Source organism: Diceros bicornis, chromosome 14 (assembly GCF_020826845.1).
Source record: "Diceros bicornis minor isolate mBicDic1 chromosome 14, mDicBic1.mat.cur, whole genome shotgun sequence".
Lineage (NCBI taxonomy): Eukaryota > Metazoa > Chordata > Mammalia > Perissodactyla > Rhinocerotidae > Diceros > Diceros bicornis.
The window spans coordinates 49987893-50005200 of record NC_080753.1 but is presented as its reverse complement, the minus strand read 5'-3'; the positions used below and the strand labels follow the sequence as shown (position 1 = coordinate 50005200).

General features: G+C 42.1%; 1 protein-coding gene across 1 annotated transcript; it reads left to right on the top strand.

The window, feature by feature from the left end:
• Nucleotides 1–4795: 4795 nt before the first annotated feature.
• RBM24 (RNA binding motif protein 24) lies at nucleotides 4796–16972 on the top strand. Its single transcript, XM_058555201.1, has 4 exons — nucleotides 4796–5596; nucleotides 6680–6803; nucleotides 8240–8294; nucleotides 14836–16972. The coding sequence occupies exons 1-4, from the start codon at nucleotides 5429–5431 to the stop codon at nucleotides 15197–15199; spliced, it is 711 nt and encodes a 236-aa protein (XP_058411184.1). The 5' UTR covers nucleotides 4796–5428; the 3' UTR covers nucleotides 15200–16972.
• The last annotated feature ends 336 nt before the right edge of the window (nucleotides 16973–17308 follow it).

The window sequence follows — 17308 nt, the reverse complement described above, 5'->3', positions numbered from 1 at the left end:
GCCAAACACTATTCTAGGAGTCAGGGGTTTAGCAGTAGACAAAACAAAATCCCTTATGGAACCAGCCTTAGGAAATAATCAAGGATTTATCAACAAGGATGTTAACTTCAGAGCCTTTTATAATAGGGAACAATTGGAAATAATATAAATGCCCAACAAAAGGGGATTGCTTAAATAAATTTTGGGGCACTGACATGATAAAATGCTATTTAGGCATTTACAATTGCAGAAACTATTTAATGATAGGAAAAAATATTCACCATATATTATTAGGTGAAAAAAGCTGATAGTAAAACAGAATGTGGAGGGTAACTCATGTTTGTACACTTACATGTGTATATTTATGTACGAGAAACACCTGATATTAGACATTTTAAAATGCTGTGTTATTTTGAGTAGAATTGTGGGTGATTTTGATTTTCTTCTTTGTACATCTTTATGCTTTTTCATAATTTTCTGTCATGAATATGCCTTTCCTTTGTTAGCAGAGAACATAGCAATCTTACAAAATGATCTCAAGTTTAAATTAAAAAGTAAATGAATAACACTTGAGTGTTAACATTGGGCTCTCTCATAAACTAAACAAATCTGTAAATAAGAGGTCAGACTAGAGTCCTCCATTCTAGGGCGTGTCTGCTCGGGGAAGACTGTTGCAGGTTCTTCTAACCACGTTCATACTTGTTAATGGAATAAACCAAACAAGGTCTTGGAGCTGGTTAATCCCTGCCTGAGCGAGGCCCTAGGTCTCCTGTCTTGGGATCCAAGGCTATTTCCATTGCACCAAGCACACAAGCACCATCATTAAAAGGAATCTGTCATCAAGAGAGAGTCATTCAATACATTTGGAGAGGACCATGAGCTCCCTAAAAATAACTTGGCAGCTCCCAGGCTCACTGTTTAAAGACTTAAAACCGAAGTACACTCTGAATTTAAAATGTGAAGAAGCACACAGTGGGTTTAAAGTGTTTGCATTCTCTTCCTTGCCTTTCAGATTTATATAAGAGAATTTACAGTGTGCATCTACTTAAAGCAACTTCTACACGGTCAGAGTGAAACTGTTGGTGGGGCGAAGTTGGCAGTGAACTTTTTTTTCCCTCTCGCTTTCATTTTTGCCCTCCCCTCATCCTCCAAGTAACCGTATTCTGCCTTCTATTTTCTGGATGTTTGATGTAAAAGAGGCATTATGATTTCAATGATTGAGTAACAGTTACAAATTTCCATTTCACTTTACTTCTCAGCTTAGATGTGGTTTAATGCAGCATGAATAGAATTCTCCCAGAGAAGGATCTGAGCTGAACTGACTAGGTTTCTGACTGCCAATTCTTCTGCACACTAAAATAGCAGCATAACCTATTACACACATTTGTTATCTGTTACTAAGAGAAAATTACCAACCCATCCAGAGAAACAGAAATACAGCTGATCACGGGACTTCTCAAAAGGGCAGAAAACCTGTTGGTTTTAACTCAGAATGCTCACACAGACTCTGAAAAGAAGGTAAACATTTCCAAACAATCAAAACAAAAGACTTCATCAAAGTCATATTTTTGTTTTTCAAAAAAAAATTCCTGGCCTAAATCCTCTGCAACTGATCGGTTCTAATCCAGAATGTATTTTTTCCCATCAAGCTTGTAGATAGATATCTTTAAGATATTAATTCTCTCCAGTAAACATTTCTTCAGTGTTCATATATGTAGAACTCTGCAGAGGATCTAGCTGATCTGTAGGGGATCCAGTGACATCCAAGAGACCAATTCTGCCCACAGGAGACTTACTGTCCAAAGCAATATTATCTCTGGAGTAGGCACCTCCATAAGCTGAAGTAGTGCTTCTCTACCTTCATGAAATATTACTCTCTTTTCTCAAAATTCTTCATAAGCCTTGGACCGGGAGTTGATGTCCATGATTAATATAAGAGGAATGGGCAAAAAAAGAAAATAGATAAAGGAACGTGAAACTTGTGAGTTTGGTTCTGGCCTTTAATAGTCGGATAAACGCTTTGAACAAAGTAGAGAATAATTTACTGTAAGTAATAAAATAACATCGATCTTGCCATGGAGTAGGAACCAAGGACTCAGGGCCATCCATATGTACTAATTTGGATATGACAAGCTTGGAACCTATTTATAACTTTTAAAGTATTTTATGGCTCTGTCTTTCCAAACAAGCACACATCATATTGCACAACGTCTGTGAATATACAAGTGCTCTTCTCTGCCAAAAGCAGCTGAGAAAGCAAAAGGATTACCCCAGTATTGTTTTTCAAACCTGAATTTGTAATGGGTAATTGTACAGAAATATTTGGTACCTAATAACCTTGAAACTTTGAATTCAGAAAGATTTTATGGCCTCAAGGCTACATGGTCTGATGGCTCAGGTTCCTAAATCCACCAGGAATGGATCTGGCTGTTGTAACTATACCCACCTTTGTGCAGATGTAAAACAAAGCCCACAGTGTCAATAATGCCTATACCCCTGGCATAGTGCCTGCCTGTGGGGGGCGCTCAATGGTTTGTCATGCTGAACTGAGTATGAATTATGACTTTTCTTTAAATTGGTTTGGAAAACAAGATGCCTTATTTTCCAAACCAATTGTCCTCAGTGTATCACGCCACACCAGATTATTAGTATTGCTTTAATTATCGCTGGAATTCAAAATCAGGGATACCCAGGCAGCATTTCATACAAAATAAACAAAGTTTCAAACCAAAGCTATCAAATATTTACCACTCGATTGAAAGAATAGACTCACACCAATTGAGTTGCATGGGGTCGGGGAGGGTGGCTGCATTATTTTCTACGGGATTATGGCAAGGAAACATCTTATTCCCAGAAGCCAAATTCTGGGATCAGAATTTCCTTGTAGATCTCACCACTTTACCTAGTGAACATCCATGCTGCTGGCTACACTCCCAGACTCCCTCCTTCTCTGATATTATCACAGTCCCCTCTGGGGTGGGCTCCGTGTCCAGGGAGGAAGAGAGGTGAGACAGCCAAAGTCACTTTTCTTTTTAAGGCTTCTCTGTAAGTAGCTTCCCCTCACAAAAGAGTTTTTGCCTGAGCTTCATCTAAGTATAGTAATTCTTAAGTGACACTGCAAGATGGATGTTGAATATTAAAAAACACTCCTCCTGTTTCATGGCCTGCTTTGTTTTTCTAATTTTTAAAAATTATCTTTCATCATACCAGTACACAGAGTCCCTTTAAAACCTATACTTAAGCAAAGAGGAGAGGGTGTTGTTTACAACATCACTTTCGGGCTTTCTGTATAATGCTTTATTTTTCTTCAATTGGATTTTAAAAACATTTTTTCAAAAGAACTTTAGATTTCTTATTTCTCTACATCTCCCACTGGGAGTTCAAGCTTAAAGAAACTGATGACCTCAAAAGGCCAACCTCGTGCAGAAGTCAGCAAGATGAAAACCAGAATTTAACATTTTGCACGAGAATATTTGCATTCTCATTAGCTTTTGCAAAGGCAGTATATCTCATCCTCTTGGGTTGACTGCAAAGGTGCCCTGGAAAGAGAAACAGAAGTACAGTATGTGCCTCTCTGGTAGGTTAATATATTGAACCACTTTAAAGGAAGTAAATGGTATGGCCCAGGGGCAATTAATGTATGGACTTCAGCAGACACTCTAGGCAGAAATGACTTAAAAGCAAACTGTGCACCAACAGTGGTGGGTGAAACATTCTGCTCACATTTAATATCTCCATCCAAACCTCAAACATGACAATGATTTTAGGCATAATTGTACTCTGGAAAAGAAGTTGCAAAAAGCTAATATAAAAAAAATAAGCATATAAGGGGTGCACTAAAGTCTGTATTTTCTACATAAGATTTAAAGGTCTGCTGATAGAAACTAGTGGTTACATAATAAGTCAATTTCAAAAATTACACCTTTTACAATTACCTCCTGATAGAACAGTTGAGGTCAAGTCACTAAACATTCTTGCAATTCAAATAGAAGGAAATAGATTAATTCTTTGCTTAGAAAAAATAAAGAGAGTTTTATGATGAGAATTCTGTACCAATCTTCTCGAATAGTTAGGGAGGAATAAGTCAGGGGGGAAACAGAAATTTGGTGACTGTGGGGACTAAAGTACTAATTTATGGTTCTCTGAAACAGAAGGCTGTGCCTGATAGACTTAGGTGGCTGCGGTTACTTAGCTTGGCTGGGCCACGAGCAATTAAAGATAATGCTTCTCCCCAGCACACCCGAGCGCTAGACCCCTTTTTTTCCTGCTGGCTCTGCCTCGCTGGTTCTCCGCAGGACGGGATCTTTGGGGTCAAGGAAGGTTAGGGGCTCCCCTTCTCACCCTCCAGGCCCCAGAGTATCCAGCTCGGGTATTGTTAGCCGAGCTCGTTGGCCCTCCACGCCTGGGAGGGAACTGGATTGTCAGCGACCCGCCCCAGGCCTCCGGAGCCCCAGTCAGTCCAGGTCGCCGGCCCTGTCACCGTGACGGAGCGCTAAGAGCTCGCGTTGTCGTTTTGGAAAGCGACGCAGCTCCCTCCTCGGGCGCAGTCCTCGCGCCCTGGGTCCCGGCTGGAGCCACGCCGAGCCCCTAGGACTTTGATGGGTTAGAGCAGGCGACGCCGAGAGCAAGGCCGCCTCCAGCCGTCCCCAGCCCTACCCCAGCGCCGGCTCCAGAGCCCAAGCCTGGCGGCCCAGCGCCGCGCCGGGAGAGAAGCAGCTGTTCCCAACAGCTGGGGGGCGGTGGCGCCCGGCGCCCCAGGTGCGGCCGCGGCCAATCGCAGGCGTCCGGCCCGCCCCCTCCCCAGCCCGGCGCCGACCCCCGGCCCGCGGGGGAAGGGAGCAGAGAGGTGGAGAGCCGGCCTCGCCACTTGTCTTCCAGCTTCCGCGGCGGGAGGGACAGAACCGGAGCCGAAGCCGCGCGGAGTCCCTCACCCGCGGCCCCGCCGCCGTGCCCCCCGCCCGCCCACCTCCGCGCCGGGACGCTCTCACCGCCGACCCTACCCACGCCCCACCCAAGACACCTACCTAATTTCTAAGAAAGAAGAATCTACCTCTAAACGCACCCCGTTCTTCGCCGGAGGACCACCCTCTCTTTTGATTCTTGGCCTCCCCGCCGGGTGAGTGGAAACCGCTTGCACATTCTACAGAACCGGATCCTAACCCAGACGATCCGGAGAATTTGTACCGTGACCGGCAGGGGGGGCGGGAGGAGAGAGCGAAGTCAAGTGTCCGGGGCTGCTGGCGACTTCGGAAGCCACGCGCCCAGCGCCCTCGGCCGCCCCCAGCCGCTCGCCCCCGCCGCGCCCCCGCCCTCGCCCACCGGCCCGCCCTTGGCCCCCGGCGGCCGCGAAAGGGTGCGGGAGACGCGGAGCCGGAGGAGGAGGCGCAGCCGCTGCCCGAGCCGCAGCCGCAGCCGCAGCCGGAGCCCGAGCCGCGGGGCGGGCGCGAAGATGCACACGACCCAGAAGGACACGACGTACACCAAAATCTTCGTCGGGGGGCTGCCCTACCACACCACCGACGCCAGCCTGCGCAAGTACTTCGAGGTCTTCGGCGAGATCGAGGAGGCGGTGGTCATCACCGACCGGCAGACGGGCAAGTCCCGGGGCTATGGATTTGTAAGTTGCGCGCACGCGGGGCGGGGGGCGACAAGAAGCCCGGCGGGGAAACCGTGGACCGCGGGGGCCGGGAGAGACGGAGTGGCGCTTGGCTCCGGGGGTCGGAGTTGGGAGCGAGGGGCTCGGCGTGACCGTGGGAGGAAGCCCGCGGGCGTGAGCGGCGCGGCCTCTTTGCTGCCGGCTGAACTGAAAGTTTGCGCGCGGCGGAGCTGGGGGAGGAAGGGCCGGCGTCTGCCTCGCTGGGTTCCGAGGGGACCAAGCGCGGTGCGATATCGGGGGACGGGCGGAGCAGGGGTGCAAGGAAAGAACTGTAACGACTGCTGGATTCGGGGGTGCGGAGGAATGGGGGGGCGCAGCACCACCGAATTGCACTCCCGGGTCGGAGGCCGGTCGTTAAGCGCTCTGTTGCTTTGTAAAAATGCGTGTGTCTTCTGGCGTCCGGCTGGGGCAGGGAGGGGACACCCCAGGAGGTTTAGGGCTCTTCCCCTTATGCCACCCCCCATTTTTAATTGCAAAGATGGGTTCTTTAAAAAATGATTCTATGGTTCTTTGCGAACTAAGAGAACATATTAAGCTTCCTGGAGATGTAAGCGTGCAAATTCAGCTGCCTAAGAGCAAAGAGGTCTAGAGTTGGACAATAGCTATTGTCGTTGGGAAGTGTTTGCGGGCTGTTGGGAGCACCGGGCGGATGTGAGGCTGAGGCTGGACTTGCTTTAAAGCAAACAGTGCCTCTCTGGCCGGTTAGGGACCTGGGGAGCAGTCCGAGGAGGAAGGATCTAGAGGAGTTCTAAGACGAAATTCAGGCTTCCAGATCTTTACTAGGCCCTACTAGCACTCTTTAGCCTTTGGGGGGGAGATGTGTGCGTGGGAGGGGGTTCTTTCTTTCTTCCTTCCTGTTTTCTTGTTCTTTTGCTTTTTTGGACGGGGGATCAAGGAGTAAGTTCCAGCAGAAAAAAAAGAAAAGAAAAAGTTTAAGAACCTCCTCGGTTTTATCATGATTGACTTCTCCGATGTGATTTTTGGTTTCCTTCAGGGGTTGATTTAGAGTTTTGTATGTATGTCCTGTATGTGTATGTTGCTAAGGTCACCATGGCTGACCGGGCTGCTGCGGAAAGGGCCTGCAAGGATCCCAACCCCATCATTGATGGCAGGAAGGCCAACGTGAATCTGGCATACTTGGGAGCAAAACCAAGGATCATGCAACCAGGTGAGAATTGTCCCTCCGAACCGCCCCCCCCAGAGACCCCCCCCCCCCCCACTTCCCAGTAGAATGAATCCCTGATTCGGAAAACATAGATTCCCTGAGAATCTGTAGATATGTGTAGTAAAGTTGAATCATGATTGGTTATTCTATCACGACTTCAAGGCAAGTGAGAGCTATAAACACTCCTTTCAAGATTTGAAATGTACCTGTGTGCAAAATCGATCTTGGGGGTCTGGACAGTTTGTATATAGCCAGACACAGGCTTGACTCATCTGTTTCCTGTATGACATACAGTCGTAGTCTGCTCTCCATTTTCCAGTTTTTAGCCACTTGTAGATAATTCTAGTGTGGATTATATGGGCCAAATTTGTCCAGCTGGCTATACTTCCGGACTTCAAGTTGTCTCTCCTTTTACCACCAGTTGCCTTGTGCTCAGAGCAGGCAGTCTGATTTGAACACTGACCCGAGAGGCATAGGGGTGGGAGTGGTGTATGGCTGGTAAATATTTAACATAAAATCACAGAATATTAAGTAATTAAAGAAAGTAGAGATTTCACATACTCCAGGACCCTCAAGTTACAGGTGAAGAAGCTAATGCTTAAAGACAAGCAATGTTTTACTCCAAAGTCCTGTTGCTGTTAGGTACCAAAAGAGAGCAGAGTTTTGTCTGTGTGAAAATAGGACCTTTTGGATTACTTAAACACTGCCTTTTGCATGAGCACAAATGATTGAGAGTTGACTATTGAGAAAAATGTAATCTTTTTCTTGAGTAAGCAGCTTCGTTTGATTAAATCATGTACTCTTCACTCTTACATCTTCCTATCTGAAATTTTGGAAAGAGGTTGACACTTCCATCCAAACAGATTTATTAGGAAACTAGGTTGTCAAGAAAGTGAGTGCATGTACAAAGATCCACGAGCATTAAAAAACATGTATTTGTCTAATACATTGTGTTTGTGCACTATCCAGAAAAGCATTTTGTTTTTGTGAATTTTTTATACTATAATCTGTAAAATCCATAATCTTCCAAAGCATTGTCCAAAGCATTCCAGAATGTTCCAAATTACTAAAACTTGTTATGGATCATGGTTCAGAATTGTGGGAATATTTGTGACATGTAACTTCATTATCAAGTCCTATTGTTCTTGGTTTCAATCCACGAGAATTTTTCCCAGGTCTGATTTTCTAAGGTCTTATTCTATGTCTGTCAACTAAACTTTGCAGATTATTTTTAGTTTCCACTTGTAGCCAATTAAAATTTTTATTGGGATCAACAATAGCATTAATAAAAATGACTTTTTAGAAAGTATAATATTTTCTTTAAAATATCAAAAGAATGCTTATCTTTTCTAAGTGAAAGTTGTGATTGCATTTGATATGTAGGAGTAATAAATGCCTAACCATGCACAAATAGAGAATGTGGTATGTTTTATTGTTAGGTTTTGCCTTTGGTGTTCAACAGCTTCATCCAGCCCTTATACAAAGACCTTTCGGGTAAGTCAGTTAATCAGTTTCAATCTGGCTATCATTTGTTAACTTGCCTCTTTGTTATATATAGACAAGACCATCATGTCACAGAATGTTCCTGGTTATACATATTTATATATGTTTGTGTATTTTTCATGCTGATAATATAAATATTTTTAGATGAGTCAAGTTATCTGACCAAGTTATGCAGCCTCCAAACCAGACAAATTTTGAGCTTATGATTAACAAAACAAAACAAAACAAAAATACCAGGTATGACTTGTGTACAAGACGATTGTGTCCCAACACCATTACTACTGTTCAACTTGACTCAATTTTATTTATCTCTTTCTAACCTGACAGGGCTCGTATACAGTTAAGCTAACTGATCAGAAGGATACGATGATAAGAGGTGGAATAGTTCTGTTTGGAATTAAACTCTGTAACCAGTAGACTCAGACACACAAGCTCAGATGGTGATTAACGATGCATGGATGTTGGTGTTGTTGTTTTATTTTTCACAATAGTCAATAGACCTCCGTGTGCTTTATTTTATTTATTACAGTAATGAAGTGGTGTTGATAGCTAAACTGTGTGCTTTTTACTTAATTGAAAAGAGCTGTAGTGGAAGTGTTTTCTTTTCCTCGGGGAAGGGGCTCTTTGTGTTTTTGGTTTTGGTGGTGGTGTTGAGGAGTGACTTTTGACTTTGCCATGGGAAGCAAAGGGCCTTTTTTTTTCTTGCTTTTAAGCTGTAGCCTGTGACTTCCATTTAACCATATTTTTGTAGTGAGTGCTAAATTGTGTGATTTCCCTCTGTAAGAATACAGATTCATTGCCTGCATGTCCTAAGTTTCTGTTTTACTGGGGAGTTTTCTGGGAATGGGGTTCTTTGAGTTTTCTGGGAATGGGTTCTTTCTTTTGCAGTGTGTATCCACTTTTAGGCCTTCTAATTGAAAGGTTCAACAACTCTCATCAGATTTCATTAACACTAGCCAGTTTTGCGAGTAGAGGAGCACTAACTTTCACCTTTCAGACCTGACTCAGCTGAAGCCTGCTCCTGTTTGTGTTATCTCTGGTCCTGTGATTACCAGCTTTCCTCATCTGAGCTTCCTATTTCCCTTCTGTTCAGACATGACATGAGTGGGAGATCCCCCACCAAATACGTTTATTCTGAACACTTAGGGTCTGTTTGGGCTGTATCTACCTGATCAACATTGCTGTAACTCTAATGCCAGAGATTTAAACTTCCTTTTTAAATATTCTAATTGTTCAAGAAGTGTTTTATCCTCAGCAGTAGTTTCTTCTCTAGCTTAGCACCTAAACATCTACATGTGTAACCTGGAAGGTTGGAATCTGTCTATATAGATAGATGTCTACCTTCTGTGTTTCCAAAAATAGACCAAAAAAAGTGATAATAATTTGACTTGGAAGAGTCAAGTTATATTTTCCATGAATACTTTCTTATAACCCTCTCTTTAACGTATTGATACCTCAATCTTAGTCCTAACTCTACTTTTTTTTAACTATAGAAGAGTCTTCTGTCCAATATGATTAGAAAGGGACTCCACATATCCATAGCTATTTATCAATGCCCCATCCAAACCATCCTGGATACTGACAACAAGCAGTGGGTTGATGGGTCCAAATACTTCTGTGGATCCCCCCTCACTGGTCTAGACTATGTTTAAGGTAGTATTGGGGAGGAGAACATACATCTTAAGAAGTGATGATGAACTTAGTCATGATCTCACACTAATAATCTTGAAGTAGTTATAGAACTAAATCGATCAACAGGTATTAGCTTGTGTTTATTTTCCACTGTGCTAGTGGGTGATTCAAAATGAGATTGCACTTTACTTTGGGAAGGAAAACTAACACAAACCAATCAGGAGCTATTAATTGCTAAATTACTTGGTGTTGTTTTCAGTACACAAGGAATTCAGAATAGCAAGAAAATAGGTGAGTTGGAGGAGTTGAACAAGACTTTGTGGGGACTTGAACTAGACTTGAACCAATGGTGATGTTCTGGACAGGTAGAAGGAAGACTGGATATGTCTGAGGGGTATGGGATGAGGTGAGCATAAGGAACTACACAGAGGAGAAAAGCCTTAGTGTGTGGAGAAACCAGACTGTTCATGGAGGGTCTTGAGAGCTAGACATAGAAATTTGGACTGGTTGCGGTAGTCCTTATAGATCCTTGAGAAAGAAAGTAGCACGAGGAAACTAAAAACAACCAGAGTAAAAGGTGTTCTATGGAAATTTTAAATCAAGCCTGTTTTGATAGTAACCTTTGTTTTTCATCCCTTCTAATATTTGCTGTCTTTATAAAGGATGGTGACTATTACTGTTTGCATAAACTGTTTGAACTTGAGATTCTTGTTAGAAATAGATAGCATGCCAGATGGACCAAGCAAGCCTTCTCTTTCTTTTTCAAGGCGTTCTCAACACTGCTCTAATTCCCAGAGTCTGTACCTAACAAATCACACCTGGTCATCCTAAATTCTATTTGAATGCCACACGTTCTTATTTTAGGCCTGGAAAGAAGCTTGAGAATTTTTAATTTTACTTGACTTGTTTGAAATTCTAGTAACTGAACTATTTTTTTAATGTGGTCCTTAAATGACCCCCAGATTACTCTGGGTCTTTAAAGAGAAAACCTTGGACTGAAGGAATTTCTGATGTAACACAGGAGCCAGATGTATAGAAACTTGTGGGTTTGCTGAACAATATCTTATAAATACCTTATGTTGAAAGAAGCATTTTCTTATTGAAACGTTGGAGAAGAGAGACTGCGAATCTGTGAGTAGAAAGTTCTAGGCTAGTTTAGATCAGGTTGAAATACACTTAAACCTTTACTCAGTACACCTTTAAGTGCTAAGTTTTATGCTAGTTGTGTTAACACTGTACTAGGTATGATACTTTCCACTAAGGGGCCAGGAGGGACAGTAACTAACATTAACTGAACATCTGCTACATGCCTGGAACTTACTGATAAGGGATTTACATAAATTATATAATTTAATTCTCACAATAATTATTGGATGAAGCTACTGTCCAAGTCCTTTCCATGATTGAAAAAACTGAGACAGAGAGGTTAATTAACTTCCCACAGGGCTAGTAAGTGACAGAGTCTGGTTCTAGGTTCAGAATCATGGTTTGCCTAACCTCAAAAGCCCTGTTCTTTCCTCTGTGCCGAAAGACACAATCCCATCCTCCCTTGTAATCTAGCAAGAAAACTGACAAGCACCCAGAAGGGCTGTCCATGTGGCTTCAGATAAGGGAGAGAGACATCAGGCTGGTGGGATCCAGGAAGTCTTCATGAAGGAGGTAGAAATTGACCTAGATTTTAAAGGATGGTGGAGGATAGGGAACTCTTGTATTATAGGCTCTTCACATAGATCCTTTTATTCAATGCACAGCAATTCAGGGTTGGATATATTAGGTTCATTTCACATATGAGAAATATATGAGACTAAAAGGTGAAGCAAATTCCTGAAGCCTCTATATGTAGTGAGTGCTAGAGCTAGGGTGGATCGGATTTGGATTCCAACAGGTAGAAATGGAGTGAAGATTGGCATCCCTGAGAGAAGGATGGCACGAGCAAAGGTGAGGATCTAGGAACGTGTGACATGTCCTGGAAACGTTGAGGAGCCATTGACTAAGTGTTTTGGAGCCAGAAGCATAAAAGGCCTAGCAAGCCAAAGTTTAAGAAATTTGTGCTTAGTTTGGTATGATGGTACGGGCCACAGATTACTTGCAGCCAGCAAATGAGATGAAGACTTTGTAAGCAGTTTTGTGATAAATTAGAAGAGGTAACCAGTTAGGATGTCAAAAGTCACAGAGAGATGTCAGAGGGACCTGAAGAGATAGGAAGAAAAGGAAAACCTAGTAAATTTTCTTTGAAAATTTCCCAAAGTAGCTGCTTTGTTCTTGCCCTTTTGCAACTGCTAGGTATATACATTCTGTGATTAATTGAGGGAAAGGGCGTTGGTGGGTATCTAGTAGGAGGGAGATCCCTTTTAATCGCCTTTAAGGGTTCCTTAGGCTGTTAAAAGAGCTCCTAATACACGAATTGCTTCCGAAGTGCCACCTTAGGCATTAGTCTGATTCTGCCCCCTTTCCTGAACTGAGATTTTTTAGGCTCACCATGGTCTTCTGGGTTCTCCTTTCCCTAAGCCTTAAAGGACTGTAGGGCTTCATTTGTCTTCCAGACATCTTCCTACCCCTTGCCAGGCTTCGTGTAGGCTTCTGATGTTCCGGGGAACTTTATGCTCCCATTGGCTGGCATTATCAAATGAAAACCTATTCATGGAAAATAAACACAGAGAGCCCTGTAAGCAACCCTGCCTATCTTGTAAGGCATTCCTCACACACACACACACACACACACACACACACTTTTATGTGCCTTTTTGTAAGCTAAACTTATTTTCAGTTAACATCTTCATGCAAAGATACAAACCTAGCAACCATCCTGTTAGAACTGTGGGAGTCCAGGGGTTAATGTTTTGGTATCAGTGAGATTCACACTGGCCGGCCTTTGCCGCTGATAGACGTTTTACTTTGGCCTTATAAAGACATTTTACCCGCTGGAAACCCTTGTCGCATGACAGGATCAAAAATAGCCCAGCTGCAGCCCCTGCTGTCCATCACCACATGTAAACTGGCATGAGTGTAGGCTCTCTTAGCCATGTCTGCGTTGTGGCCGCGGCGGCCTCCGGGGACAGTGTTTCATAAAGCCACACCTGTCGCTGAGAGTGGGCCAGCCACCTGACCTGCAGGAAAGTTTTGAGTGTGTGCATGACCATGCATCTGGTTTCTGACAAGCAATTAAGAACATCTCTAAGTGTCCTCAGAAACACTTGATGACGTCGTTTCTCCTGGCACTGGGAAAGATCTACGAGTCTAGTAAAATTGAGTGTATTTTTATCATTGGGGTCAAAGTTCACTACCCTCTGTGATAAATTCATCTTTTCCATGGATGTTCGTTAATGAGTGCTTTCAGTAAAACTCTGAAAAGGCAAAGCAAAGTCTATGTTTTCAGATATCTAAATGTGAAGTTTTCTGTTTTGAGTTCTTTAAAATTTGAAGATTGTTACTTGTGCTTGTACTTGTTATAAGTTGGCTTTGCCAACAACCGGATGGCATTAGGGTGTCATATTTTTAGAAATATGGAGGGTTTTGTTGGAGATTATTTTAAAGAAAGATGAAAAAATCAGATATTCATGGTAGTGTTCTAAATGGACAGTAAGGAATCGCAAGAGTGAGAATTGAGATGCATGGGTGTTTGAAAATACCTCTTGTGATTTATTTTGTAACAAAATTAACTTTTAAGTCAGGTCATTGGAGTATGTCTTGTATATGAGCTCTGAATGTATAATTTTAAAAGGTACTTGATTTTGTTTCACTTTCTTGAACTTTTGCAGGATAATACATAATAAGAGAATTGATGCGTATGAAATATCTAATAGTAGGGCAGAGTTAAAACATATGCTAATAAATCTATATCTGTGGAGTAAAACAACAGTTAGATGTGCAAATTCCTTACTCATATTATGATGTAAACCTTTCACGTATATATTAATGTTGGAAATATTTAGTTGTATTTCCCTGTCCCTGCCTTTTCCCTCAACCTCATCATTTCCCCCGAAACCCCTTCTGTCTGTCTTGCATAGAGATAAACAAGCTGGCTGACCTTCAGTTGCCTCATAGTCAAACAGGTTTGATTGACCCTTGTGTCCTTATGAATTTTATGGAGAAAAAGAACGAAAGAAAGACAAAAAGCGTGCTGCACATCTCTTTGGGAATCACTGCCATGAATGTTAATAGCATTTCTGTAGCTTCCCACAACAGCCTCTTGTGGTAGAGTGAGCCGCACTACAGTTCGTTTGAGAAGTGTGATTCTGCTGTGTTTACCACACTTGTGAACTTTAAACTCCTTTTTTATTTTGTCGCCTGCTTTTTTTTATTATTATTTTTAATAAGGGTGACTGAGGTTGCAGAGAGATTAATGTGTGCTGAGTCTGCATAGCAATTTCAAGTAGGGTTGCCATGATAATAAACCTATGGATTTTGTTGACGTTTATTTTCGTTTTGAGAAACCGGCCATCACCCCCAGGGAACAGAATGATCATGGGTTACCTTTTGAGTCCTATATTCATGGCTAAGAATTTTCCTATTTGCTAAACATTTTTGTTTTATGAATGCTTTACAAAATTTTCTAAAGTCTCAATCAATTAAGCATTTATTAAATACCTCTTATATGTGTAGCCCTCATGAACCTTGACTTATTTTCCAAACTTTTTCTAAATGATATTTATTGGTTCTAAATGATCATAAATAAAAATTCTGGCAGGGAGGGTATCATATTTTTGTTGTTGAATTCCTTTTGGGGCACTCCATGACTTTGGCTATGGCCAGAGTACTTGCACTGACCACTGGAAAGTAGATATTGTGGCAACCCTATGCTTATAATAACCACTAAATTTGAGTTTGTCTTATCTCTGAACAAACAATGCTACAGATAGGAGGCAACTGCTGCCTGACTTTGTTTTCCATTTCTCAACAGGATACCTGCCCACTATGTCTATCCGCAGGCTTTTGTGCAGCCTGGAGTGGTCATTCCTCATGTCCAGCCGACGGCAGCTGCCGCCTCTACCACACCTTACATTGATTACACTGGAGCTGCGTACGCACAATACTCAGCGGCAGCTGCCGCCGCCGCCGCCGCCGCCGCCTACGACCAGTACCCCTACGCAGCCTCTCCAGCTGCTGCGGGATACGTCACCGCTGGGGGCTACGGCTACGCGGTGCAGCAGCCAATCACCGCGGCCGCACCTGGGACAGCTGCGGCCGCCGCCGCCGCAGCTGCCGCCGCCGCCGCGTTTGGCCAGTATCAGCCTCAGCAGCTGCAAACAGACCGAATGCAATAGACCAGCCATCTGATCAAAGTTGAATTGTTTTCTCTTTCCCTCCCAATTTCCCAATTTTTAGTAGCTAATAGAGTTAACATTGACTTAACAGCTTTAAAAAAAAAAAACAGCTATGCTATTGTGAAGCAGAATTATTTTTTTTTTTTATACTCCAGTAGTGTTCGAGATGAGAAGGAGGTGAGATTGAGGGGAGTGGGCGCAGTTTTGGAAATCAATCCCAAAGAGGCTGAGTAAATGAAAGGCCACTACGAAATGATGGCAGGAGTAACGAAGGAACTTCACTTTTATAAGGGGATTTTTATTTTTGCTCTTTTTATAGTATCAGGGAAGCAAACTGCCTTTTACAAGTTAGAAAATGCTATTTGAATCTAGTTGAACCAGGGAATACAGAGTGAGCAATATGTAGCTTGAATTACATTTAAAAGCAGATTTTTTTAAAACAAAATGGTGAAAGCACTGATTGTCATTTTTAGCAGTCACTATGGCCTATAGAACTTTTTCAAGTAAGAAGGTAATGTTCCTACTCTCTCAAAAATGGGCATCGAACAATCAATCTAGGAGCGTGGCAGTGGGTAAAATGGCGGACAGGCACCAAAGCTATTTTCTCATCTATCCTGTGGATGAGTGGGACTGTGGAGCAAGTGATGTGGAATTAATGGGTGCAACAGCTGTACAGACAATCAATAACACACACAGTTCTGGAAAGAACACATCACTTGTGCTTGTTTGATGAGCTTGTCACATTCTAATCCCTCTCCCCATCCTGTTTCAATTTTGGGAAACTTGTATCTGCTGGTGTCAGCAATTCTGATTCTGAAATAGGATCAGGCTTTTACTACAACAGCCTTCTCTTTCTATTTATTGTGTCGACTCGTGGCTTATGAATAAAGGCAGGCAAGGTTTGTGGACTCTAAACCCTTAAGAACTGTCTTAAGGACATTTTTTTTTTCCCTTTTTAAATAATTTTACACTTTTTAGTATCTATGTCAGAGTCATATTTAAAACTATTTATTAGTGAATACAGTACATGAGACAGCAAGGTTACTGAGATTACAATTCTTCAAAGGTTAATGATAATGTGGTTTATACTGTGCCTTAATAGTAATGCTATTTAAGATATTTATTTTTAAGTTTTACTATGCTGCACTCTAAAGAAAGGAACTTTAGATGTGACACTGTAAAATTATGTATTCATCTCATGGCATAAATTATTTAGTAGGTCTAGATGTAGCATATTAAATATTAACCTATTCAACTAAAGATGTTGACTTGGATTTATTTAAATTCATATGTGCACTGTATAAGAGAGTACTCTTACATTAACACATTTTAGTTTATTTTAGTTTTTAGATTTTTTTTTTTAAACAGGCTATACTGCTAGTTTCATGCTTCCTTCTCTGATTTTTGCTCATGTAGATCTCATTTATTGGTACTTCATTAGTTTAACACTATTACGTAGTTTTTAAATGCTGCTTTACATTTTTCTTCTGAAACTGCAATACTTGCAATTTTTATTCTTAAACTAAATTGAATACTATTTTACACTGTATTGGATTTTTATACTTGAACAATTTCATACAAGGGAAGACAGGTTAGCATTTTTATGGACTTTCTCCATTACCACTGGATTTACTTTAAGTATTCCCGTACTAGACAGTGTTATGTAATGTAGACATGACTCTCCTGTGCAAATTATTTATTCATTGTGTATATTGCTTTATTACATTTCAGATCTTCTATTCACTTGTATTAAATATAATTTTTAAAAACTTCCGTTGCATTGATTGTTTCTACTTCTGTCATAAAGGTAGAATGATTCCTCCTTTTCCCTAGAATCAGTGGTGGTGATTTATATGTAACATTTTCAGTGATCAGAAGGCTTCCCAGATATCCTATTTCTATACCTTTTAAGTAAATTTCATTAACTCAGAATCTACCTTATATTTAGCAAATGATATAGGTCATCCCCCAACAGTGAACCCTAAAGATCTATTCATATCACTGAAAATTGGTTAACTGAAGATGACTCGAAAAGAGTGGGCTGTAGAGGGGACCAGTCCATCAGAAGCTGGAGTAGCACAGTGATGCTGGGGTCAGGTAAAGTGAGGT

Bases quoted from the DNA above. Each gene is read 5' to 3' on its own strand.
- RBM24 (XM_058555201.1), top strand. From the start codon at position 5,429: ATGCACACGACCCAGAAGGACACGACGTACACCAAAATCTTCGTCGGG. The intron at 5,597-6,679 runs GTAAGTTGCGCG...TATGTTGCTAAG, and splicing joins AGTCCCGGGGCTATGGATTT to GTCACCATGGCTGACCGGGC. The intron at 6,804-8,239 runs GTGAGAATTGTC...TTTTATTGTTAG, and splicing joins ACCAAGGATCATGCAACCAG to GTTTTGCCTTTGGTGTTCAA.